The sequence below is a fragment of the Lepisosteus oculatus genome, chromosome 7, assembly GCF_040954835.1.
Source record: "Lepisosteus oculatus isolate fLepOcu1 chromosome 7, fLepOcu1.hap2, whole genome shotgun sequence".
Lineage (NCBI taxonomy): Eukaryota > Metazoa > Chordata > Actinopteri > Semionotiformes > Lepisosteidae > Lepisosteus > Lepisosteus oculatus.
Genome location: NC_090702.1, coordinates 11,558,489 through 11,586,370, shown reverse-complemented (window position 1 = coordinate 11,586,370; position 27,882 = coordinate 11,558,489). Strand labels below are relative to the sequence as shown.

General features: G+C 36.3%; 1 protein-coding gene across 1 annotated transcript in view; it reads left to right on the top strand.

The window, feature by feature from the left end:
• wash1 (WAS protein family homolog 1) overlaps nucleotides 1-27,882 on the top strand; it is a 72,984-nt gene that overhangs the window by 3,818 nt on the left and 41,284 nt on the right. Inside the window, exon 2 of the mRNA XM_015353222.2 lies at nucleotides 27,231-27,371. Coding sequence (XP_015208708.1) covers nucleotides 27,231-27,371 — 141 coding nt within the window. The remainder of the gene's footprint in view (nucleotides 1-27,230; nucleotides 27,372-27,882) is intronic.

The following is a 27,882-nucleotide window of genomic DNA, read 5'->3' as shown; positions in this document are numbered from 1 at the left end:
AGTAAATTGCCCTAAAATGATGTAACTTCATATGGAAGCCTTTGTCATTATAAGGGAAAATGGGTACAGTGAGGTGAAGAAAACATGAACTTTTTTTCTGTTTAACTAAAAATCAAGGATTATTGTAACCGTTTTTTTCTATTTAAAGTTAGAAGTAAGGAAGGTCTATGATAAAGCTTAAATAAACTAGAAGAAGCAGAAAGAAGGTTGACCTACAGATGCAGCCATTCACAATGCACGGTAAAACCCCGTACTATACCGCGTGTTATACCGCAGTATGTGACTGGCTGGCCAAAACTGACAGGTGGCACTCGTAGTTGGTTGTTAGTGAAACGATTGCTTCATTTAATCTCTAACTGTGCATGTTTAAATCCGCTTAATACTGGATATTAATATGGAATTTTACAACTAAAGGGACATTTTGGTAGCTGAGCACAAAAATAACGGGAGCATAACGTCTCTGAACGTCATAAATTACATTAATTTAGGAATATTAACATATTATGTAAGCTGTATGTGGCTGGTATTAGTAGTTTAAATAAAAAATATACACCAGTATTCCACTTTCTTCATAAACATTCAAAGTCTTTCATTCTTACTGTGGTTATTTTGGAAAATATTTTGTGTTCTCCATCTAACTATATTAAGTTTATATGCTTTATAAAACATTACAATGTTTAAAGCTTTTCTATGAATACTTGCTTTAGTTATTGTAGTAAAAAAAACATTATTTTTAGAATTTGATTTATAGGGAATATAATATGAAATCACGTTTCTAAAGAAATTAATAGTGATATTTAAGGATTTCTTTATTTTCATATAGCTCAAATTATTACCGTAGTCCACTTTCTTTGTAAACATCTGAATCTGAATGGTGCTGAGCAGTGGCTCTGTGGCTAAGGATCTGTGTCTGTGACTGGAAGGATGCCGGTTCAAATCCCACAGCCAGCAGAGGAATCTTACTTCGTTGGGCCCTGAGCAAGGCCCTTAACCCCAACTGCTCCAGGGGCGCTGTACAATGGCTGAACCTGTGCTCTGACCCCAAGCTTCTCTCCCTGTCTGTGTGTCTGTGTTTCTCATGGAGAGCAAGCTGGGGTATGCGAAAAGACAAATTCCTAATGCAAGAAATTGTATATGGCTAATAAAGCAACATTATCATTATTACATTATTATCATTATCAATTTGACTAATTCACCCACGATTACTTGGAAACATTTTGCCTGCCCTTTTCAGCTATAACTTAAGTTGTCAAGTGGTGTGTTGGTGTAATGACTTTAGTGTATGACTCGCATGCTGGAGCATGCGGGGGTTCGAACCCAGCTCCCAGCCTGAACTTTCTATTAAATATTAAATATATAGGACAATATATAGATTTTTTTTGTATTTCTAAATATCACAACATGTCCGATGTTAAGTGATTTATTAATAACAACTAATAATTTTAAACTGCTTGTATTTTAAAATTGTATTTTGTTTGGGGTGATTTGTCACTGTTGTCACCACCTTCAATTTATTAAACATCTATTTTTGAGAAGGGGTATTCCAGACCTTTGTTTAATTTCTGAAACTCCCTCTGTATTTCCTGTTTTCACGCAGATAAGAATAAACTACATATGCAAATATTTTCACAGGCGGAAAGATGTTCTGTGTTCTTACCACAGTACGCATTGTTACATTTTTAAGCATCAGTCAAAGCATTCTGAAGTCTTACAAAATCGTAAAAAATGTTACCAAATAGTATTGGTGAAACTGTTACCTGTCCAGGATAAAGTGGCTAGAAAATAGGTGGATTTACACTTGTAAAAAACGTTACAATTTTAACGCAATACAGAAGGTATTATTACTAAATGACCTTGGACGGTCTGTAAACTGAAGATTTATAGAGGAGACACGTTGTGTCTTTTCTTTCCAGTTTGGAATTATTATAATAATAATAATAATAATAATAATAATAATAATAATAATAATAAACTTTATTTTATATAGTGCCTTTAAAGGTGGCTTCTCAAAGCGCTTTACAGGATGACAATAACAATAAATAAGAAGACTACAACAATAAATAGGAAGATTTCACAAGATAAGACACAATTACAATTACAACAATAACAATAGAGGAGACCGTGGAAGGTGGTACTAAGGAGAGCAGAGGGGTGAAGAATGGAACCAGTTAAGTAAAGGCTTTTCTGAAGAAGAAGGTTTTGAGTCTGGATTTGAAGGAGTTTAGAGAAGGTGACTGTCGGATATCCTTGGGCAAAGAGTTCCAGAGCTTGGGGGCATAGCAGGAGAAGGCCCTGTCGCCCATACAATGTAGACGGGCTTGGGGGACAGTAAGGAGGGCAGAATTTGAAGAGCGGAGGTTGCGAGGTGGGGAGTAGGGCGATAAAAGTTCAGCCAGGTATTGAGGTGCCAAGCCATGTAAAGCCTTATAGGTGAGCATGAGGATTTTAAAGTCTACGCGGAATTTGACCGGAAGCCAGTGCAAGGACTCCAGGATAGGAGTAATGTGAACACTTGCACTTGACCTGGTCAGAATTCTGGCTGCTGAATTTTGGACATATTGCAGTTTGTTCAGAGTAGATTTAGATACCCCAGGGAGTAGAGCATTGCAGTAGTCAATTCGAGAGAATACAAATATGTTGATCAGCTTTTCAGCCACAGTTAATGATAGCATAGGGTGTAGTCTTGCGATATTTCTAACGTGAAAAAAAGATGTTTTGACAGTATGCTGTACATGTGGGTCGAATGTTAAGCCAGAATCGAATATAACCCCAAGGTTTTTCAATTTTAATTGAAGCTAAAGTACAGGGCCATCTACAGATAGGGTTACAGGACTGACTTTACGAAGTCACAGTTAAGGAATTAATTTTTACCTACTAGTATATTCCATTGCAGCCACTTTATGTTAACACATCTCCGTACTTCTCACAAGGGATAGGAGTGTTAACACCTCGCTGTGTAATGTTATGTAGAATAGACAGTTTTGTCAGTTCTGGGGGATGGAAAGGAATTTTGAGTAGCATGCTCTGTTGCCATTGTTGCTGTTTACCATAAGGCAACCAGCAATCAAATGTCCTGTTTTTTCTTAACACTCGTTTTTCCTTACTGTACTTTTTAAACAGTTCCACGTGCAAACAGTGCGATGTTGTATAGTTTTAAAGCCACAACAGTATAGCTTATGGGAAATACATTTATTTGTACTGCATCAAAGGTTAACTCGTTCAGAGCGCCCGATATTACAAACTCCGAGTTAAAAGGAACATGTCAAAATATTGAACGAGTTGAGGGATTCGATAATAATAGAGAAATCATAACAATAAACCCCAGTTGTTTCATGCTAATCATGCAATCCAACTGAAAGAAGGACACTTAAATTAACATGAAAAGACTTATATATATATAAATCAGTTAAAAACAATTTTTATGCACAAAAAATGGGTAGTTTTTCTTCTGCGCGATCAGCTTAGAGTCTTTGTGTAAGCTGTAAGTTCTTTTGACTTCTTAAACATTTTAAACACTTTCATACAGAAATAAAATCATGTTTTCTACAGGTGTTAAGCAGATCAGCAGGTTGCTGACAAAATAGCACACCGTCCACTAACCGTAAAGACTGTTCTACAGCTTCTGTTTTTTAAAAACATTTAGAAACGTTTCATCTACACAAATACCACAGACTATTCGCGATTGTTTTTTTCTGAATGTCACACTTAGTTCAATATTTTATTTACATCTAAACAAGTAAATAACAAGTCAGGTGTTAGCATAAACTATTAGTAACCAACAATATTAAAATTCGCAATGTAATAATTTGTTGCACTTCTTCCATGTCTTGTAAAAACATTAGTTTACAAGAATTTGTTCAAATATACATTGAATCTGACAATCAGAAAATAAGTAACATACAAACGTATAAGGTAAACAAATGAAGGTAAAATATAATTTGAAATTAAGACAGGATACACTTTTTTCTGTGTCTCTTTCTACTCTCTCTCACGCACTTTGATTCGGACCCAGAATGATTAAAAATGGGAGGGAATGTTTTGTGCCAGTCAATGTGTTATCATCTCGCACCAGAGGGAAGGGAAAAAGCTGATAGGGCTTGTCATTAATTTCAGAAATGTTAAAAAAAACTTTATTTTGAATTAATCGAATCCCAGGTGTGAGTTCAGAAAGCCAGAATTACGTACTATCCCTACATCTGTGACAACACCTGATCATCTACTATAAAGCTTTCAGTGCTCTGTCTGTGTATATTCCAATCGCAGTGGAGTAGGGTGTGTGGGGAAACTTTTAGGCTACAATTGAATTGGGGATCTGTATTCTTCAAACCTGAAACATTGTTTTCTCTGAAAGCGTTTTCTTCCCTCTTTAGCTGATCTTTTGCAGCCTACGCATGCTTACACAGCTCCCTACGTGAATTCTCATTCTTGACTGAGAAAGCTTTAGAGAACTTTAGAGCCATTTTTATTTTCAACAAATTGTAAATATGACATTTACATTGGCGTTTTTATTTAACTTAAGCGTATGGAGGAGTGTCAGCTGCCAAGGAGAGCTCCCCCCTTCCCCCACAGACAGACTGATAAAGCAATTGGGAAGTGTTAACACCTTCAGATTTAAAAGGTTATTAATAATATCTTCCGTGTCGCATTAACATTGTTCTTACAAGTATAAAAAGAGGCGATACACAACGTGTCTCCTCCATAACTCTTCAGTTTACAGAGAAATTCCGCCAGAGCCACACAACATTGTCCAATAATACTCTTCTTGTGTCTAATTTCTAGGGAGTAACCCTGTTACAAAAGGGAACAGCGCATCAGTCCTTGACTATGGTTGTCAGATGTCTGGTTTCAGCGTTCACTTTTCAGAAATCTGTACAGAACCGTGACCTGTAATCAGTGTTTGGTATCAATAAACTCCAGTAAATAATGTACAGTTTATCGCCTTCTGCAATGCTTCTAGTTTAGCAGGATTTGCGCGATAAGCACATTGTTTAATGGGGATGACATTACCCATGTCTATATCACTGTACGACACAGGTTTGAGTCGGAGTGTCTGTTAATAAAACAGAGTGCCTTCCAATACATATAACTACTGCATGATTTCTTTATTAATTTCAGCTAAATGAAGGGAATTAAATCAGTCAGAATCTCGGAGTGCCAATTATAAAAATAACCCTTCTTCCCTCTTTTGTTTAACTTAAAGATTTTCGCAAAGAAATCCTTAATCACAAAACCATCCCTTAATTTATCCAGATACACAAGTTCACGCCAGAGCCAACAACAAGCTGTATAGCTGTAACAAACTGTATAGCTGTAATAGTGGACTGTTTCTATGTATTCACTATATAAGAAACAAACTGAAAGTAATACTCTGATCACGTTTTGAACCATTGGGTGCAGTGCTTTGTCCATTACCACTACAAGGACAGTAAAAGTTTTTAAAAAAATGTCAAAATGTTTCCAAAATGTCCACCTGTGATATTTTAGCTGCTTAGTTACATGATTCCATATTAATATAACTATCAAGTGGCATTAAATAAATAAAACTTTATTTGTATAGATGTCACTTTGCTAAAATGTATAAAAAAAACAAAACGATTACAACCTAATCTTTCCATGTGTGATGCAATTAGGAAGTACAATATGCTCCCGCTTTGTTTAACAATGGTATGAAAGATAAATCAACAGTAAATGGTGAGAAAGCTGTGCTTAAACTTAATTAAGGGAATTAGAAGACAAAGATAACGATTTACATTGTTTAATTTTAAAAACAAAGTGATAAATGCAGATGCGGTTAGTGCAGTTCGCACTGCACACTATCGAAAGCTCAAGCTGTGCTAAGTATCTTTATGCATTTGGCTATATGAGAAACAAAGCGAAAGTAATGCTCTGATTGCTTTTTGAACTGCCTAGGTGCAGCTCGATACATTACAGTGCTCATGACCACTATAAGGACAAGTTTTTATGAAGTACAGAATATAAGCTAAATAATGTTAGTACAAGCATGTTAAAACCAGAACCCACTGTAAGTTACCAAGTTGAAGACTTTGATGCATAAAATATGCATAACCAAATTATTTATGATGAAGGTGGAAGGTTGTGTACTTTTGTCCAACTGGGCAATCTTGCTTTTATAAAATATACCGACTTTGTAATGTTTAATGTTTGACATGCTGTAATACACAGTTTAAAATTATTAAAAGTCTAAACATTATACTATTCAATTCTTAATTGGAAAAAGATTGTCCCTCAGCAGTGATTGGGATTCGAAACCGGGCGTTTTCTGGTGACAGCTCAAATGCTGTACATGAGATGTTAAGCTTTATTAGCTCCACCTAGCGCTTTAACAAGGTACTACTTGATACTATGATCCCATTTCAAAGAACATGCGTTATGAGGCGGTGTGTTGCATTACGTCCCCCGCATTTTAACACAGCGTACCTCGCTCATTTTGAATGGCTGGATCTGTACAACAGTTTAAGAGCAGGTGATGGTAGAATATGCCAGAGAAACAAGGAAGAGTGGAGGAGAAGGGAAACATGAACGATTCTAAAAGCATTTTAACCATTTGTGTAAAAAGAAAAATGTTAAAGTATCATTTTAAACCAACACAAAGTTGTAGTTTTACCTGAAGTAATGAAGAATAAACATTTTAACCCCTCATTTTTTGTTGAATAGCCAAATTATATCCAAACAAATTGTGCATACTCGTATATGATATCCGTAAAGCTACAGAAAGCATTTTATAGAATAAATGACTGTATTGTATTATAACCTATTTCAGCTGCGTTTTGTCTTACAGAACACTTCACATTAGGCATTCATCAAAATCTTATCAAATGTCCTAAGTTGAGAGGCTGTTCTCCCCATGATAACATCTTCTCTGAGCTGTATATTAGTTCTAATGTATCCACCTACTTCTTAATTACTGCACAATACTCAGAAGAATATATAAAATTTTCTGGGTTTTCTGATGGAGAAACATGTGCCTAAAGCATTGTGTGCAAGTTTTATTTTTTCCATTTTTCAACCCACATTTTTTAAAAATTGCCTTGCAGTTTTGCTAACTTCTGCCCACAAACATGCTCAATTTGAGCCTTCTGCATTTCACTTATACAAAAAAATATTTATACATTTGTAATTCAGAATGCGTGATGGGACATCATTGGAAGAGGTTGAAAACTTTAGGGTGAATACAGTGCAAGACATTGTGTATTGTAAGAGCCCTATAATGTTAAATCATACAAATACTAACTTTCCTGTTCCTTGTATGTTTTGATTTTTGATTTTTATTGTTGGGGAGAGATTATTGGAAAAACAGATGTCCTTTAACACCATTAAAGCAAATGAGGTAGTTCATTGCCCGTTCAGTAGTGTAATGCACTGTTCAATTAGAGTTTCTGGTGCCTTTCAGAACTCTTCATGTACAGTATGTGGGCAGTGGGTTCAAAGACTTCTTGTGACTGGAACATGCTACTGTAGCTTCCCCTTACTAATGGGCCCATTATAATCAGTTACTTTCAGCATTCATTAATGTAATATTTGAGGTCTCAAAACAAGCTTGTTGTCTGGTCTCATCATCAGTTTATGTTTCTGTTATATTTCACAGTGCAAAAGAGTATGTTGTCTTCAAGGGGAAAGTAATAGCTATGTTTTTGTTTTCTGCAGTTTTTCTGTTGTTGTACAGCAATGTTGTATTTGTTTTTCCCCTGGAAAGACTCTTAATTAAAATCTGATAAATTTGTAATGAGTTTTTTGGTTAAAGCATATTCTTTATCGCAGCTGTTCCTCTGAAAGCTCGAATAAGAACGCGCAACCTAGTCCTAGCTGGGTTCTGGTACTTCCATCTAACGTCTGGTCAGAACCTTAGTTACAGTTCACATAACGTGTGTTAGGAGTTTTATTAGAAAAAATATTTTGTGACTAAGTTTATGTTTTGGAATAGGTTTTTTTAAATTAAATGATAGATAACGGTCACCATCTTTTAATTTATGACCATGAAGGAAACTGTTTTAATATTGTATTCTTTACAACCCTAATTAGAAAATTTAAAATAAAACCATTTCTGTAGATGTGAACAATGCTGAAGTTCTTTTAAATTGTCCCTGTGTATACTTAACCTATTTCCTCACAAACGTTTTTAATTGACACACCTTTATAAAGAGAATTCAGGTTACCTTGTAATTAAAATGCATTTACAGAATATAAGTTTCTCTGTCTTTTAGATTGTGAGACTCTCAGTGGGGCTGTTTTATTTTAAGGAGTCTAGATCAAATTTTAAAGCACTTGTAAAATGGTTTCTAGATAGACCATTCATATTGAAAGAATTCACAAGATGTATTTAGATAGATAAGACTTTATTGATCCTGAAGGGAAATTGAGGTGTTACAGCAGTCCAGCCCGAGACAAGCAAAAACAGAATAGACTAAAAATTAAAATAAGTACAGCAATACCAAATAAAATAAATAGTTAGGTGTGTGAAAAATATGCTAAAAGTCACTGTAAAACAATAAAATATGTGCAAAATGCGCTTAGGTATATACAGTGCCTTGCGAAAGTATTTGGCCCCCTTGAACTTTTCAACCTTTTGCCACATTTCAGGCTTCAAACATAAAGATATAATTTTTTTATTTTATGTGAAGAATCACCAACAAGTGGGACACAATTGTGAAGTGGAACGAAATCTATTGGATTTTTGAAACTTTTTTAACTAATAAAAAAATGAAAAGTGGGGCGTGCAAAATTATTCGGCCCCTTTACTTTCAGTGCAGCAAAGTCACTCCAGAAGTTCAGCGAGGATCTCTGAATGATCCAATGTTGTCCTAAATGACTGATGGTGATAAATAGAATCCACCTGTGTGTAATCAAGTCTCTGTATAAATGCACCTGCTCTGTGATAGTCTCAAGGTTCTGTTGAAAGCGCAGAGAGCATCATGAAGACCAAGGAACACACCAGGCAGGTCCGTAATACTGTTGTGGAGAAGTTTAAAGCCGGATTTGGATACAAAAAGATTTCCCAAGCTTCAAACATCCCAAGGAGCACTGTGCAAGCATCTTGAAATGGAAGGAGTATCAGACCACTGCAAATCTACCAAGACCTGGCCGTCCCTCTATACTTTCAGCTCAGACAAGGAGAAGACTGATCAGAGATGCAGCCAAGAGGCCCATGATCACTCTGGATGAACTGCAGAGAACTACAGCTGAGGTGGGAGAGTCTGTCCATAGGACAACAATCAGTCTTACACTGCACAAATCTGGCCTTTATGGAAGAGTGGCAAGAAGAAAGCCATTTCTCAAAGATATCCATAAAAAGTCTCGTCTAAAGTTTGCCACAAGCCACCTGGGAGACACCCCAAACATGTGGAAGAAGGTGCTCTGGTCAGATGAAACCAAAATCGAACTTTTTGGCCACAATGCAAAACGATATGTTTGGCGTAAAAGCAACACAGCTCATCACCCTCAACACACCATCCCCACTGTCAAACATGGTGGTGGCAGCATCATGGTTTGGGCCTGCTTTTCTTCAGCAGGGACAGGGAAGATGGTTAAAATTGAGGGGAAGATGGATGCAGCCAAATACAGGACCATTCTGGATGAAAACCTGTTGGAGTCTGCAAAAGACCTGAAACTGGGACGGAGATTTATCTTTCAACAAGACAATGATCCCAAACATACAGCAAAATCTACAAAGGAATGGTTCACAAATAAACGTATCCAGGTGTTTGAATGGCCAAGTCAAAGTCCAGACCTGAATCCAATCGAGAATCTGTGGAAAGAGCTGAAAACTGCTGTTCACAAACGCTCTCCATCCAACCTCACTGAGCTCGAGCTGTTTTGCAAGGAAGAATGGGCAAGAATTTCAGTCTCTCGATGTGCAAAACTGATAGAGACATACCCCAAGCGACTTGCAGCTGTAATCGCAGCAAAAGGTGGCTCTACAAAGTATTAACGCAAGGGGGCCGAATAATTTTGCACGCCCCACTTTTCATTTTTTTATTAGTTAAAAAAGTTTCAAAAATCCAATAGATTTCGTTCCACTTCACAATTGTGTCCCACTTGTTGGTGATTCTTCACATAAAATAAAAAAATAATATCTTTATGTTTGAAGCCTGAAATGTGGCAAAAGGTTGAAAAGTTCAAGGGGGCCGAATACTTTCGCAAGGCACTGTACATATTGAAAGTACCACAGTATATACAGTATATGCAGTGTCCAGAAAGTACATGAGTGCAACATGCTGTCCATAGATGAGCAGATGAAGGGCAGCAGTCCTAGCCTGGGGCAGTGCTACACACCCTGACAGCCACCGGGAGGAAGGAAAAGTTCCCTTGAACACCGTAGCTGGAGCAGTCTGTTGCTAAAAGTGCTCCACTGTCTAATAACAGTCCCATGTAGCGGATGAGAGGCATTGTTCTTGATGGCTGTGAGCTTGGTCAACAATCTTCTCTCTGCCACTACCTCCATGGGGTCAAGGCTCAGCCCCAACACAGAGCCAGCCTTCTTGATGAGTTTATTGAGTCTGTTTACATCTCTTGACATGATGCTGCTGCCCCAGCACACAAGATGGCCGCTGCCACCACTGATTCATAAAAAATGTGTAACAGTGTTCCACACACACCAAAGGACCTGAGCCTCCTAAGAAAATAGTCAGCTCTGACCTTTCTTGTACAGGGCGTCAGTGTTAACAGTCCACTCCATCTTATCATCCAGGTGTACCCCTAAGTACTTGTTGGACTGCACCACCTCTGTGTCCTCACCCTGGATGGAAACAGGGCTCAGTCGAGACTTTTTCCTCCGAAAGTCCATGACAATTTCTTTAGTCTTGCTGGTGTTTAGCTGGAGATGGTTAAGATGGCGCCACTCCACAAAGCTGGTAAATAAGCTCCTATATTCCTCCTCCCTCCCCTCATTAATACACCCCACAATTTGTATTATGGTTCCATTCTAAAAAGAAAAAAAGCTCTGTGTGTTGAAAATTAGGCTCTCCACCACAGCATAATGGACTCCTTTTGTCTTTTTTCTTGATTTTTTAGCTTTCTCTGAACACCTAGTCTTCATTAAGATTTATGCCCAATTGTACAGCACAATTTTGTTTCACCCAGGATGGTTGAAAATTATATACAATGGACAGTCTCACCTTTTTGATTCTCCAGCAGAAAGAAATTATGCAACAGTTTGAACTAGTCTGAACTGGACTGCTTTTAGATGAAACAGTGTCTTTTTTGTTTCCTTATTATTTCTTTCTGTGAGGAACTGCCTATATCTGAGGCCCATGCCCATAATAGCTTTTTCCTGGGACTTTACTTTCTTTACTTTCTTTTTACATTTCTGACTTTCTTTTTTGGGAGCTAATGACTGCTAAATTTAAATCAAAACCATTGAGAACTGTGAGACACTCTTTCTCTTTCTTATATTTTTTTCAATATATGACAGCTTAGTGTGGCACTCATGCACAGAATTTATTTTAGTGTGCATATATTTCAATGTGAGATTATTGAGATGTCATATAATGCACAGTGGTCTGGGTTTTCTTAATTCCAAGCATTTGGCACTCATCTCAGAAGAGGTGGCACTCAAAGTTTGCTACTGGTCGTTATGAACCTTGCCACCATTCCTGGCAACTGGGAATCCATCACTATGGGTACACTTTGATCAGGCAGCGCATAAGCCTCCAGCCACTTCAGATTATCCCATGTGGACACCAGATTATAACAATCTGTGACCACCATCTCTCTCCAGTGCCAGGCACTGCCCAGCTGCAGTACAGCATCCTGTTGTGGATTGGGGAGCAAGGGCTCAGTTTTGTGGTGGCACCCATCTCTGTTCCAGATCGGGGTCTTTCCTCTGACGTTCCCCAGACACTGGTTCCTGTCTGCAGTGAACCTGAAGATGACAACTTTCTCACACAGGCCCCAGGATAGGGCAGAAGTTGATGTAATGAGCTCCAGATGCTTGACTGTGATTTGATACTGGACAACCAACCACTGGATACTGAACAACCAACAAGCTATTCCTCTTTCTCCTTGAATTCCAGCAGCCAGTGTGGTAAGGGATTATCAGAACGAACAAGGAAGGCCCTCCCATATACGTAGGGGTGGAACCAGACTAGAGCCAACAACTCCTGGCACATGACAGATTCATTTCTGTCAGAACTGCTCAGAGCCAGCTGAAGTAGGCAATTATCTGTTCTCCATCAGGTCCCTCTTGCACCAGGACGCGGATCTGGGTGAACTGGCCTTCTTGAGGTTCCTCACATTCTTCTGACCAGATGATGGGGGCCTCCTTATTCATGAGGCACTGCACTGAGGCAGCCACCTTTGCAAACCCTTGAACAAACCTCATTAATAGGTTGCAATTCGTAGGAAGCCTTGAGAACCTTCACTGTGCTGAGGTGGACTGCCCTGATCTTCTCAGGACAGTGGAGATCCCCCAGTTACTCCCCATCTGTACCAGGAAATGTTTCTTCTTCTCAAGGGGGTGGCACTTCTTTGGATTGAGCTTTAGTCCTGCATCCCAGATTCACTGGCACACCAGTTCTAGGTTTGGAGGGCTTTGTTGAAGTCTCATGATTGTACCATGAGACTGTTTCAGCTGATAGTGTTGGCTGATAGCAGCACCTTTGCTAGTACTTGCTCTATCGGCTGCTGAAAGATGGCCGGGGCATTACAGATGGAAAGGCCATGACCGGGAACTTCTACAACCCCTTCCTCAGGATAATGTGATTTTGGCCAAGAGCTCCTGCAGAAGTCCAGGAAGCTGAACCAGTGGGACCCTTTTCTTTTTACGGATTGTGGATTTTATCTTTGTAATGCACATCCAAGAGATTAAGATTTACTTTAATAACTGTACTTTTGTCTATTCTTTGGCAGTTTGCAGTGTTGTATCTTGGAATGTGCACTGGTTGCACCCAGTGATTTACATAAAGAGACAACATGTTTCATATTCTTACTTAGTTAGAAGATTCTAATTTACTTTATTTCAATACCCATCATCCACCCATTTACTGATGTTCATCTGTTTCAACCAAGTTATTGCTTATTCTTGTGCAATGACTAACATGTAAGGGATTTTTATTGTAATTAACAGGAAAATAAATATTATCAATGGTTGTATAATGGGTTGTATAATGGGGAACTGTGGAAATGTTCTGTCTAGTAATGGTAAACATTAACCATGTTAAACTGCATTTATTATCATTCTATGTGCAAGATGTTTTTGATTTTCAGTTTCTAAATCAAGACATAAAGTAGTAAAATTTCCTGAAAATGCTCTTATCATAGGGGATGACTCATACTTTTCAGCTGTACTTTTGTCCCTTTCCACCGTCTTAAAAAGCCTTTAAACCATTCCACAATAATTAAATGTATGTATGTGTCTTAAATTAAAACAGTAGTGCAGTATTTATTCTCATCTAAGTGTAAAATATGTTCTTGTATTGATTATATTTTTGATTTGCTTGATTTATATTTTTGATTATATATCCTTTTGATGTGATATATTATTTCCACAGCTGTATTTTTCTTATTATCTGACCTCAATTTGTTTTATGCATTTCACAAAGTCAAAGAAATTAGTCGTGCTAAATGCTTGCATTTTACTGATTCCTACACCAGAATGAAATCTTCCTAAAATATATCACAGAGACTTGAAAGAAGTTTCTGGAGACAGATAATGCTTCTGAAATTAACTCTTGTTCTCTATGGGAAGTCACTAAATACATCACCAGGGACTCTTCTATTGCTTTTTGCTTGTAATTTGAATAGGAAATCTATAATGAACAGATTTCTCAATTAGACATTATAGTTCAATGGCTGTAAAACAGAGAATAAGGCTAAACATTTAACAGCTGTGAAAAATGAATTTAAAAACCTGTTAAATATCTAGTATATAAGACGAAATGACTATCTAGTATAGAAGACAATGCAGATTTATTACGAGCAAGCTGAAATACCTAGTAGACTACACACTCACAAATTAAAACAAGTGTGTAGCTTGTATTGAGGCAATTAGACAATAATACCATTCTCTCTAATAATCTGCAGAGGTCAACATGTCTTTAAAGACATATTTTCTCATCTAAACCACTGCAATTTTCCCAGCCGGCTGCTGAGCAGGTGGGGTTTTTAAATGGTTGTGTAAGTTCCAGTCTTTGAAAAAGCAGAAATCTGGCCATGATGTGTTCCACCAGAGCTACTTCTGGCAGTATAGGTTCAAGTTAGCCCTTTAATATGAAATTTTCTTGTTTTTTTCAGTGGAAATTGACATTTCCATTTGCATAGAGATGAAAAATCAGCTTTTATTTCCCTCAAGCTGTAAACCACTTTTGCTGGTATATTTGGACATTAAGCTTTTTCTGAAAGCTCTTTCTAACATGCAAATGTGACTTAATGCATTACGATCAAAAGCATGACAACATATGGTGCTTTTTCTTCACTATAGGCCAGGCTTTTCACCAAATAGTATGTTGGCAGCACTGCCTTTAGATAAAAAAAACGCATCTGATCATTTAGAATTGAGCTACCTTTTGAGCAATTGCTGGAACATTTTGGTTCTGTTCATTCTTTTATGACGTGATGTACAATAGTTCTACAGCTTGTGTTCAGGCTAAGATTTACACTGAGCAGAGACTCTCACCAAGGATGTCCTCTATCAGCTGTTTGTATTTTAATTGGATTCAATTCACTGGCATGAAGTATTAGACAACAAATGACTTTTACTTCAATTGCAGATAAAAATGATGATCTTTTCTTCTTTCTAATATTTTTAAGAGCTATTCAGAGAAACTTCAGAAAAGTACTATTTTTACACATGTAGTACACAGCACAACTAAGCAGGAAGAAAGAGCATAAGGCATTAACTAACCCTGGTTAAGGCTTTGCATCACTTGTGGTAAAATGGATGCATGCTGATTGCATGAATATCTGTATATTGCAAGTATTTGGGTCTTCAAACCAAGAAAAATCATGAAACGTATTACTAATACAGTATTTCTGTATTAGGCACCTTGCCATCAATGCATGATTGTTAAATTTGTGTAGCCTAGGGTTGTCTGGATATTAACAGAGACAAGTGCTTCTGTCAGATCATGACTTCATTTTGGCAAAACTGACCTTTCTTCTTTTTTTTCCCCCTTTGCTTTTTAATGAATGGCAATGTCTTACTACTGTTAGCCTGAGCCGTTTAAATGTTTTCCCTGTTGCCTTTCACTTCTAGATCAACATTGCAAAGATAAATTGTAAAAGGTGTTATACACTTTTAGGTATGTGTATAACATATAGTACCTAAGGTCACACTATTAAGTAAATATTCTCTTTGTGAGGTTTTTGTTAGATACAATGTCAATTACTGTGCACTGCTGTAATTGCTCCTCATAATTAAATGGATATTTTTAATAAGTTTAATAGTTAGCTTAGGTATAATGTTTGTTTAGAATGCTGGAATGTTAGTGCTGGCACAGACCTCTGGTATTTCACCACTATATTGCAATAATTTTAAAAAAGTGTTGTAAAAAGCACATAGTCCTAGTTATAGTATGTGAGTTTTAGCAGGACACAATTTATAGGTCTTTTCAGTATAATTTTTGTATGCAGTCTAAATGGAGTATTAGAAATTCCTCCACTTTGCCCAATATATGTATATTTTGTAACTTCTGCAACTTCTGATGGATCTCTAGGGTGTTAAAATGGAGTCTGCTGTGAGAGACTATCTAATGTATATCCTAGGAAGTCGTGAGTTTTAAATACAACTTTAGTAAATGTTATTTTAGCAAATGTTAGGAATTATTGATGGTACCTCTCAGTATAAACAATGGAGATAGACAACCATGAAACACAATCATGAAAATTCCTACACATCTGTTTCAAAACCGGTTATACACCTTTTTACTAACTGCACAGTCATAATGCAGTGTAAACATATCATCAGAAAGTATAAGCCAATATTGGATATGAATTTAGTAGTCCTACTTTAAGGAAGTTAATTACTGTATTCATGATTTATTGGATACATAAAAATTTTAATCATAATTGGAAATAAAATGATGCCAATGTCCTAGTGAAGTTTGAGTCAGTTATTTGCCAGAAAATATGCAGATGATAAAGGAAGGTGCATTTTTTTTAACAAACTCTTGTTAAATTTAGAAAGGCTAAAACCTACCTGTCCTTTAACCTCATATAATTTTTAGTTTCACTGGTAGCACTTTTATTTCTAGACTTTGTTCCCTGTAGGTCAGAGCTGCAGTTTTTTACTGTAGAAAGAGACTGGGTGTTAAATTCACCCATAGTAAAAATTGGCTTAAGAGCTGTGTTTGTGTAGTATTATTAATTCCGTACTTATTATGAAGCAATATGACATTTGCAGTGGGTGTCTTGAAGTATAAAACAGGTTAGTTTGTGAAGTCAGGGAGTCTGAACTTTTCAAACTTGTTATACTCAAACATAAAGATGATGCCTTTTATATAATAATATTAACTGTAATGTAAGTATTAGTTCAAATAATAAGGGCCCTAAGCAGATGTTAAATGCTTTTTTCTAAATACACAATGGTAACAGCAGCCAAGGATGGAAAATAATTTGTTTTTTGTTAAATCAAAAAACGGTAGGTCACATAATACTAAAAAATGAGTAATAATACTAAAAAAACACTTATTCTAAAGAGAAAAACTATGCTTTAGATATTTTGTTTTCTGCAGTGCAAAACATTGTGGCGTTCATCTGAATTCCCACAGCATAGTTCCTATATTAATTTAAACAATCCTTTAATGGTCCCCAGTGGAGGGTACAAATTATGTTTTAAATCACAGTAATACCATGAGATTAGCTGGGCTCTAAAAAAATGAAATTGGTTTACTTCAGGCTCATAAAGTATTAAATGCAGCAATGCATTCCAAAGGAGATCTGACTACTGAGGGCTCCATTTTTTGATTTTACTTGAAATTGGTAATTTGATGTTTTTCTTTTCCCTGTGTGGTAATTGGGGGCTGTTCTTGATAGATCAGTCATGTCAGTTAGCACTGTTTTTTATGACCACACTAAGCCTAGGATGTGTCTGACTAACTTTGCAAGCACCACAATTCCAGCCAGGTAATGCTTCAATACCAGCCATGTTGAGACGAATTATTGACTATTAATGACTTTAAATGTAATCTAACATGCAGTGGCATACTTGCAAGGGAGAAAAGGCAGAAATGTATTCAGGTTAATCATGAAACGATTGACTTATTGATGAGCATAGCTTAGTTTTGTCAGAAACTACAGATCCCTGCTCAGCACTTTTCATCTACCCTGATGGGAGTTTTCTCCTTTTTCCTAAATGACATACTGAATGTAATGTTTTGACAAATCCATAAATTGCAGAAGCAATTGGACACAACAACAATAATAAAAATGTTCAGAAATGTAAATGCAGGTGTTAATGAAAGAGAGGTAGTCTTTTGACCAAAGAATTAAAATGCTGGCGTACTGTACAAAGTAATGAGAGATGATAAAACCATGACCACATGAAGAATAATTTTGCAAATACACTGCTTATTTTTGTCAGTATAATAAGAAAAGAGTTCAGTCATAGTCCACACATGTATAGATGTGCCCATGACATGTCATGTCATAAAAACATGTGTGGGTCACCAGTGCTTAAGTATGTGTGACCACCTTGTAGCTTGACATATGCCTGAAGTGTGTGTGGTATCTTATAATGTTGTAAAGCCTGGAACAAAACCACAACAGCATGAAAAGTGATCTTTTTCCATCTTCTGTGAAGAATGTTACCTCTATTCAATGTTTAACTTTGCTATGCAAGTTAATGCTGTCGAGTGAGGATTTGACGAGGATAGCTTACATTACCTCTGCATTGATTTACAATTCTATTATTTGTTTTATGTCTTGCTCTTTGAAATTGATTGAAAAAGTGTTGAAGATGGATGTTATGGTCTTGTTTTGCTGTAGTGGCTTCCAGTGTACTAGAATAAGGAAAATCTACAGTTTAATCCTACCAATGCTGTCCAACTAACAGGGGTGTCAAACTCATTTGCTGTAGCCCAACAGTTTTGATTTAAATTTATTTCAGGCAGACCATACATAACCTAATTATCAAAATATTAGGCACTATCTTGCATAGTTTTATTTGTAGTGTTTTATTCCAAAAAATGGTATTCTTATTTTTGTTTTTGAACACACTGATTATCTCATGAGTACAGGATGTTTTCAAGCTTTATGTAAAATATCAGTTATGATTATTGAATACAGTAAATATTGTTCGGACATTTGTTTTCATACCTGCTTTTCACTGTAGAAAGCCATTTTCACTACAACAAAGGTGCTTTGTTTGTAATCCTACTCCCTTTTCATCACTAATCACTGCTTTTTATTGTTGAATACTCTCCTTATCATGTAGCCAAAACGTGTTGCCAAATCTTGAGGTGCTGCAAAACTAAATGAGCAGCAGAGAGATTCACATTTCATTGCCTTGAATATACTGTAGCGGTTCTGTGTGTATTTTCAGTTTTTCCATATTTTATTTCTTGTTAACTACTGGACTACTTTTGAATAAGATAATTATCATAAATAAGCAATAGTGTTTTTATTTTGACAGTTCAGTACTTGTAAAGTAATTAAGTTAACATTAGTTGAGTTTTTTAGAACCTCAGAAATGAGTCATAAGTTTTTAAATGAACAGAAGGGGGAATTCATTTTTTCTTTTGCAAAAGTTCATAGTACAGAACAGTGTTCGACTGAAATGAATTACTTTTGTAAACTGAGGGATGGGATGATGATCGATGTATATTGATTAGTAAATTGAAAATGCAAGTAATGCAGGCTCTGGGATATAATGATCAGTGTCTTTAAATTCTGTTAGTGAAACTGATACAAAAATAAACAATTGAAAATGCCAAACACTGTTTGCTAGATATCAGCATTATGAAAGCAGCAAAAGGAGAACTGCAACATCTACAACTATTGCTGTTGCTCTTTGGCAGATACTGTATTTGCCTGTCTTGTACATGTCAAGCGTGGTAGCTTTCAGTTCACTTCACAAATTAATATAAACTTCTCCACTTCTCTTGAATTGCATGGCATTATTTCTTTACTTCAATAACGTAGTTACAAAACTCATTACTATGTTCAGGGAGCAGCACCGCATACTGGGAAAATCTCAGGGGACATGTCTGGTGGGTTGTAGGTTTAACTCCCTCTTGCATACACTACTGCTGTGCTGTGTTTGCAAGGTACTTTACTCCAATTGCTCCTGTCCACCCAGATGTATGGAGACCAGTGTTTACTGAGTGAAGCCTCTGTGATGGGTTGAATGTAGAACTACCTACCTATAATTATGTCCAACACTCTCCTTTGAGAACACATTAAAACACTAGGTATGTTTTCAGTGAGGTGGTACAATCACTGAGCTTGCTTTAAAGTTTGGAGGTAGTGTATGTACAGGTTTTGTACTTTTTGTGGAAAAACACACTCTTGTCAAATTAGTTCTGTGACGTCAAACAGTTGCACTGTGATTGGGTAAAGGTAGTGTATGTCTGTGAGATACGTGAGATACACGAGATATGTGAGATGCATACTGAGGGAGTGTGCTTTGTGTGTGGGCAATGCAGGCTTAGAGAAGATACAAACTGAATTCTGGCCGGTAGCACTTACCCAGCCTGTGTGCCATATACAATACCAGTCAAAAGTTTGAGTACACCTCTTTGAAACCAGATTTTTCACGATTATCTGTGCTTTAAACTGTATAAACTTGTCTGCATTGAACTGCATTGAAAATGTTAATTTTTCATTTTCAATAAAATGAATTCCCAAAGCAAGCGGATTTCAGTCTGAAGCCCAAGTTAGTTAAAAGTCAGAAAAGTGTATCACATGGTGTTATTTTAGTGTTAGAACGTTTAAAATAGACTTTTCACAGTTAACTAGCATGTTACCTCATTTACCTTTTGTCACCAATTATTGGTAAACAGGTGAGGGTCCATGACTAATGTAAATATAGGGAGCTTGGGCAAAAGCTTGTTATTCATGAATGAACATGGCAAAATTTGCTCAGTCAAGCAAGGAAAAAAAAGTCTATAATTAAAAAAAAACTGAAGGTCAATCTTTAAGACAATAATTAAGTGTTTATAGACATGTTTATACAGTTTAAAGCACGGATAATCATGAAAAACCTGGTTTCAAGCAGGTGTACTGGTACTCCTGGTACTGGAGACTGGTACTGTATGTGATGCCCCTGGTATAACTGAGGAAAAATGGTTAATTGTTACACATTAAGATGATCTGCAGACAATGACATTTCCAGCGTTCACCATCACCTTTCTGTGGCTGTCAATCATGATAGCTTGCAGGAACTCCCTAATATAACGTTTTTACAGAGCTGCAGTGGGTCAGTGTACATAATGACATTCAGTGGAATTTGTGCTGGAAAAATATTTTTAACATCCCAAAAACATTCCCTTAGTATTTATTTTTAATTGAGATTGAATGCCAAAAGTTGGAGCCGAAATTATAAATTAACTTGTTTTAAGAATCTTTTTAAAACCTCTCATATATATTTTTAAAAATGTTGGTACATACCTGACAGTATCAACTGCAAAGCAGTATTTTTGATTCTGCACCTACAGTATTATGCCTAGTTGCCGTATTTTAATTTATACATGATGAATCATTCGTCATTGTGGATTGCTCGGATTTCTTCTGATGTATATTGTAATCTCTTGTCTTTGCCCTGCAGCCTGTGTGCATGATGTAATTAACAGGATTCTTTTCTCATCTCGGAGCTACCAGATTGATTTAGTATGTTGCCAAAGATGTACTGTAGCTGATAGGTTTGGTTCCCTACAGCCAGTGATGGATGTTTCAGAGTGACATTATCTGTTGTACACTTCATCAGGTGTTAATAATTTAAACAGAGGTTTGATTGTTTTACAGATAGCTGTTTGACTCATTTGGAGAAAAAAATTGAAAACCTTACTGGGAGATAAAATCTTTATAGATGTTAAAGTTAAATTTGTGTTGGTAATGTTTAAATTTGCCACAATGATTGTGGTTTTCATAAACTGTCAATGTGATGTTTAATTGCATTATCTTCAATTATCTTAACCTGCAAAGTGCTGAAGGGTTTATATCCATCCACCCCACTTATTTTATTGTAGAACTGCCAGTTGCCTTCTTTCCAAACATATACAGTACTATACCATGAAGCTGTCAGATGTTTTTTTTTAAATGCCTGTAGGACAGTACCTACTGTACAGCAGGACTTGCTATGGAGTATGGAGCTCAACCTGCTTTTAAAAATTAACAGTTTATTGGTGAGATAATTGAAAGCTGCCTTTCTTCTCTATGAATAAACATATTTATATTACTAATGAAAGGGAACTAACAAGTGATTAAAATATTTAATAATTATTATTTTCGGTATTGTTCGTGCAAGCACATCGGTATTTTTGCTTAGCAATTAATCAAGTCAAAAGATATTTTTTGACTTAGGCACCATTCTCAAATGCAGTTATATTTTATAAAGTGTTGGGGAATTTACAAGAAACTAAAACATTGTGGTGTTTTTGTAGTTAAAAAATACAATTATAACAGCCCAGCATTGAAAACAACTAGTCAATTAAATAAAATTGAATTACAAAACTCCTGTTTGACTTCATCCATGTCCATCATGCATTACGCTTGTAATTGGGTCTTTGTACGCCTCACTACTGTATTCCATTAAATCAGCATTGTTACTTCTGGCTGATGGCCATTTGCTTCACTACATTCTGTATTTGAGTTTGATTGATGAAACATTTTAATTTTCCAGTGGTCTTTTTATTTTTACTGCATTTAGAATTTACCATGGATCAGCTGGACCTGTTTCCAAACCACAGTATTCAGACTCAATTTAATTATCTTCAGTTCTTTTGATTGGTTTGGGTATGAAACAATAATAATGTGTTTCAGTAGAATGACTGGTACTGACCCTTTCTTGTTTGTTGGTGTGTTTCCTTGACGCGAGGGACTTCTTCAGTCTGAACCATGGTATTCTGAAGTATCAAGGTTTCACTTGAAAAATTGCGATTTTGCCCCTCAAAGTACATAAAGGAATGAAAATGGACTGTGTTGTTATGTACATAGAGGTGAGCTGCAGCTCGTGAAGAGGGGTGTGGTAGTGAAGTGGTATATTAAAGGGATTTCTGAGTATTTGGTACCTTCAACTCACTTAAGATTTCATTTAACGCAGTTCATCAACAGATGCCTGTTAAGATGCTAATTGAAAAATGTGGATTTCTGCTTTTCTTTAGTGTCATTTTGTATCCAGAGTTTTTGTTGCCAACCTGTCATTGGCAACAGGAGAAAAAGAGCAACTGCTAAACATGCAGAGAAAATACAAAGAGGTATTCACATATTTTCAAGTATTCATCAAATAGAATACTGTAGTTTAAATATTTGAATCAAATTTGTTGTAACTATTTAGCCTGTCCACATCAGTGTATATAAGAAATTATTTGCTAGTAATAAGACCACTTTCCATGCTGAATGAAAGTTCTATATCAGAAAATTGTTTTTTCTGTCTTAAGTGAATGGTTTCACAAGGAAGAAGTGAACATTTTTATTTATTTTTAATTATCAGGAATATCATTGATTTATGGCAGTTGAAATAATTCACAAATTGAGAATCCTTCGAGTAGCATCCACCTCATTCCACAGCCCGTCACTGAAAAGTATGAAATGAATATGCTAAAAGTAAAATGAAAATGTTTCAGTTGCAATATAAACTCATCTTAAAACATGTTGTAACTGAAACAAAATGCAATTCTGAAACAAAACACTGATTACATTATTATATTAATAGGTTTGGTACTTCTAGTCTCTGTTCTATATTCTTTTATTTTGTTAATTTTTTTAGAAGCCCTTTAATAACATAGATGTTTTGTACACTGTTGTTTTTCTTTTAGGTGGACATGTACTGCCTCACACATGTCTTGTGTTACTTGCAGTTTATTACCAGGCAGGCCTATTGGGATGTTAAAAGCTACATGAAGAGATCAAATTTGGCAAGGTTAGCCAAGTGAAGGAAGAAGGTATTTCAGACCACAAAGGTCATTACAAGACACAGTCATAATCCATACTGGCCTTAAAACACCAATAGAGCCACTTGCTTCTTGCAATAATTGGGCTACGACAGACCTTTTGCACATCATAGAATTAAGCCTGGGAGTTCTTTCAAAGCTCTTCAGTTTTCACATACCGTAGGTACATCCTTTTGAATTTATACTAAACATTCAAATGCATGTCTTCATGTTTGTATGTATTCAACTTCATGTAAACACTGATGCACCTGTTTGACTTTAGTATTGAGTATAAGTTTGAAAAAAACAAAAATGGAGCGAGAGCACTGTTAAGAACACAACACTGTGCCTGATGAAAAACAAAACTGTCTCATTTGAAGGTTATAGCATTGAGGTGTGTGAAAGCTTGAATAGTTTAGTTGTTGTGAACCCACAGCTCTGGCTTTCATGTCAATAGCAATTACAGTCCACTGCTCACTGGAATTAATAAGAAGTTTTTGCACCTTGCAGATTAACTCTTTCAAGGCAACTACTTTAGGTGGGTATATCCTGAGTTAAAATGCAAAGAGAGACTATGATTGGAAACAGTTACATTTTTTTTAATTTAGTTTATTCTCAGTGTTGCAGAAAGTTTACAAGTAATCATTTGCCGTTACAAGTTACATGTGGAAGGGATTCTTTTTTATTTGAACCAGAGTTGTGGCTAGATATTATTAAAACCATCATCAGTTACAGTGATCTGTGTAACTATGATCTATGTAAACATATAGTTATTATGTAAAACAGTACATTACTTTATAAGACACATTTTCTCATTTATTTCCCTGATGTTGTCGGGGAAGTATATGTAATGTCTGATACTTACAATAGCTTTGTTTTGACTTTATAATTGCAGCCTACTAAGCTGAATATAGAAAGCATTAGTATTTCACTGTATAACCTGAGATTTGGGACATAAAGTTCAGAGTATCTTTCTTATATCTTGCCTGTATCTTTCCACTGTCTGGATACAATTAATCTGTAGAAGCATTGTTTTTTAAGGATGACAAGAGATTGGAATTCAATGTGTGGAGCTGCACAGTTTTACAGTTTGTCAAGATGTATTTGTTCAATAAACACGGAGCCTTTTTAAAATACAGAAGTATATAAGTGTTTCTTATAGAGGGAACAAGGACAAATTGTATTAAACTGTGTTGGAAGGTCTTATTGTATTTGTTCTAAAGAAATGTCATCTTCAGCTCTTGTGGCGTGAAGAGAATTTTTTAAAGGCAATGGCTTGTTGTGGATGTTGTTAGCTGTGAGTTATCCCATAGCTTCACTGTAGCTCATTTGGATTTTATACTAGGCTGTTTTTACTTGTCACCTGGGATTGTGTCTTGATGCAGTTTTTGAGTGTACATGTGTGGATCTGTTCATATCTTGAAATTCTTTTGATATTTCTTTTTACAAAAGACAGAGATGCAATTTGTGTCTTGCACTACAGAAGGTTTATGTTTACAGAATGAAATAACATTTTCAAATTGGATTTTTTACTAAAATTGATCTTCTTATTTAGTAAATTTAGTATACATATCTTGTATATTTGTGACATGTACTTTCTGTACATGTCACAAGGTGCTAGAAAGTTTGTAAACCCTAGAATTTTCTGAATTTCTGCATAAATGTGACCTAAAATGTGATCAGATCTTCATTTAACTCATAAAAATAGATAAAGAGAACCCAATAAAACAAATAACACACAAAAGTATATACTTTTACATTAATTTATTGATCAAAATGATCCAACATTAAATGTCTTTGTCAGAAAAAGTATGTGAACCTATGCTTTCAGTAACTTGTGTGACCCCCTTGAGCAGCAATGACTTCAACCAAACATTTAAAGTAACTGATCATTTACAGTAACTGTTGATCAGTCCCGCACATCGGCTTGGAGGACTCTTGGCCCATTCCTCCTTACAGAACTGCTTCAACTCGGTGATGCTGGTGGGCTTTCTTGCATGAACTCCAAGCTTCAGGTCCTGCCACAACATTTCAATTGGATTAAGGTCTGGACTTTGACTCGGCCATTCCAAAACGCGGAATTTCTTCTGCTTCAACCATTCTTTGGTAGACTGACTTGTGTGTTTAGGGTCGTTGTCTTGCTGTTGACCCACCTTCTGTTGAGCTTCAGTTCACAGATGGATACCCCGAAATTCTCCTGTAGAATTATCTGGTACCAGAATTCATAGTTCCGTCAATGATGGCAGCAAAACAGCCCCAAACCACTGCCACCACCGTGTTTCACGGTTGGGATGGGGTTCTTATGTTGAAATGCAGTGTTTGGTTTTCGCCAAACATAACTCTTATCATTTAAGCCAAAAAGTTCAATTTTTGACTCATCCATCCACAGAACATTCTTCCAGTAGTCTTCTGGCTGATCCAGGTGGTCTTTAGCAAATTTTAAACGGGCATCAATGTTTTTCTTGGAGAGCAGTGGCTTTCTCCTTGCTATCCTCCCATGAACACTATTCTTGTTCAGTGTTTGCCTGATTGTGGATTCATGAACACTGACATTAGCCAGTGTAAGAGAGGCCTGCAGAGTATACCCTGAGGTTCTCTGTGATCTGCCAGAATATTATATGCCTTGCTCTTGGAATGATTTTTGTTGGATAACCACTCCTGGGGAGAGTAACAGTGGTGCTGAATTTTCTCCATTTGTACACTCTCTGCCTGACAGTGGATTGGTGAAGCCCAAAGCCTTTAGAAATCATTTTGTAATCATTTCCAACCTGATAAGCAAAGCATCGACAACTCTTTTTCTGAGGTCCTCAGAAATCTCCTTTGATCGAGGCATGGCATGCATTCACAAACCTGTGTGGTGAAGACCAGACTTTGGTAGTGAAGACTCAGGTTTATGTTTTTAAACAGGGCAGGGCCACCCAAACTCACACCTGATTGTCATCCCATTGATTGACACTCCTGACTCTAATTATCCCTTTAACTGAACTGATAATCCTAGAGGTTCACATACTTTTTCCGACAAAGATATTTAATGTTGGATCATTTTGATCAATAAATGAATGAAAAAGTACACCATTTTGTGTTTTATTTGTTTTATTGGGTTCTCTTTATCCATTTTTATGACTTAGATGAAGATCTGATCACATTTTAGGTCAAATATATGCAGAAATTCTGAAAATTCTAAAGGCATCACAAACTTTCTAGCACCACGGTAGCTTATATAAACAAGTCAGTAAAATTAACTACTATAAAATTATAAGGCGTAATTTGCATAGATATTTTTTTCCAATTTGTAGTTTCTTCTCATGTAGAAAATGGAAGTAAATGGTTTGTGAAATAGGTGAATTAGACAATGTGGAAATTAGGCTAATAAACCACTTAATGTTCACCATATAAATTTAATTTTACTGAATTATCTTCTTAAACTGCAGTGATGTAAGCATAATATTGATACTTGTGCTCAGTCATTAAAGGGTTAGTTCACTAAGCAGGAATCACAGTAATATTTTACTTTCAAAGGTTTGTAAGCACTTAGTTGACACTGAAATTGCTTCTGTCCCTGGTACATTAGTGTCTTTGCTTATTTGTGATGCCTTGTCTGTGGAACAGAAGGTATCTAGCAATGTCACAGCCATCAGTATTTAAAAGAAAGTTCTATTTTTTATGGCTTCAAAAATGATGATGTAGTAGAGTGTATGACGCACTGTCTTTGACTAGTTCTAGTTGAGCATTGAATCAGCTGTCGGTATTGTGCAAAAGCAACAAATAGAGTATTTGGTGTCTTTTAGATTTGATGACTCAGTCTCTGCAGATGGAGAACAGTATTCTCAGCCTGTGTCCTTGGTCACTTTATTACTTTAATTAACTTGATGTGCCTATAATTGCATTCTTATATCACAAGATGCTGTAATGTTACTTGAGGGAAAACCTTTTGTTAAAAAAACTTGTAAAAGTTGCTGACTTGAGAGCTCATACTACTTAGTGTATAATCCTCAATATATGTTTTATTTTCAATTGATTTTATATGTTCTTTTGTGTGAAAGTGCTGCAGTACAGTATACTCTTTTGGACTGTGTTTTTCTGATTTTTTTCTATACAGTACAGTAAACCTTTAATGTATGTACTGCCAGCATCAAGCTGCTGGTCTTCTTATGAGTCTCACTGATGTTTCATCTGCCATTTACCCTCCAGGATGACCCAGAAGCACTTCCTGGAAGGGCAGGTGTACTCCGTGCCCTTGATCCAGCCAGACCTGCGACGGGAGGAGGCCATTCACCAGATTGCTGACGCCCTTCTGTACCTGGAGAAAATCTCCAGTGACATCTTCAGCAGGTACCATTTCCACCTGGCATTGTGCTGCCTGCTTTCAGAGCATTGTTGTTCAGTCTTTCTCCAGCATGTATTTCCCTGCAAAGGTCTGTAGCAGACATTTGTACAAGTATATCATGTCTGCTGTTCATTCTTCATAATGTAAGCTGATGTTATGCAGAAATTTTGTTTTCATGAAGATGTTTTTTTATTTCCTGTGCAAAAGTGGGCAACAGAATAGAGGGTATAACAATTTGTTTTATTAAACACTAATTGTAAATCATGTAATGACTTAATAAATCTGGACCAGAGGGAAAAGAGCCTCCAGCTGGACCGCAGATAATACTGGTTGCCCATGAATGCTTCAGGGTTACCATACCAGTATTTATTGGCTAGGCCTAACCCCTTAGTTTCTGACATTTGCTAGAAGGTGATAAAGCTGCAAATACATGGAAGAAACCCAACACATACCATGTATTTTAGGTTATATCACAGCTACTTCTTTCACAGGCTTCTCACTAAAGAACATTGCTGC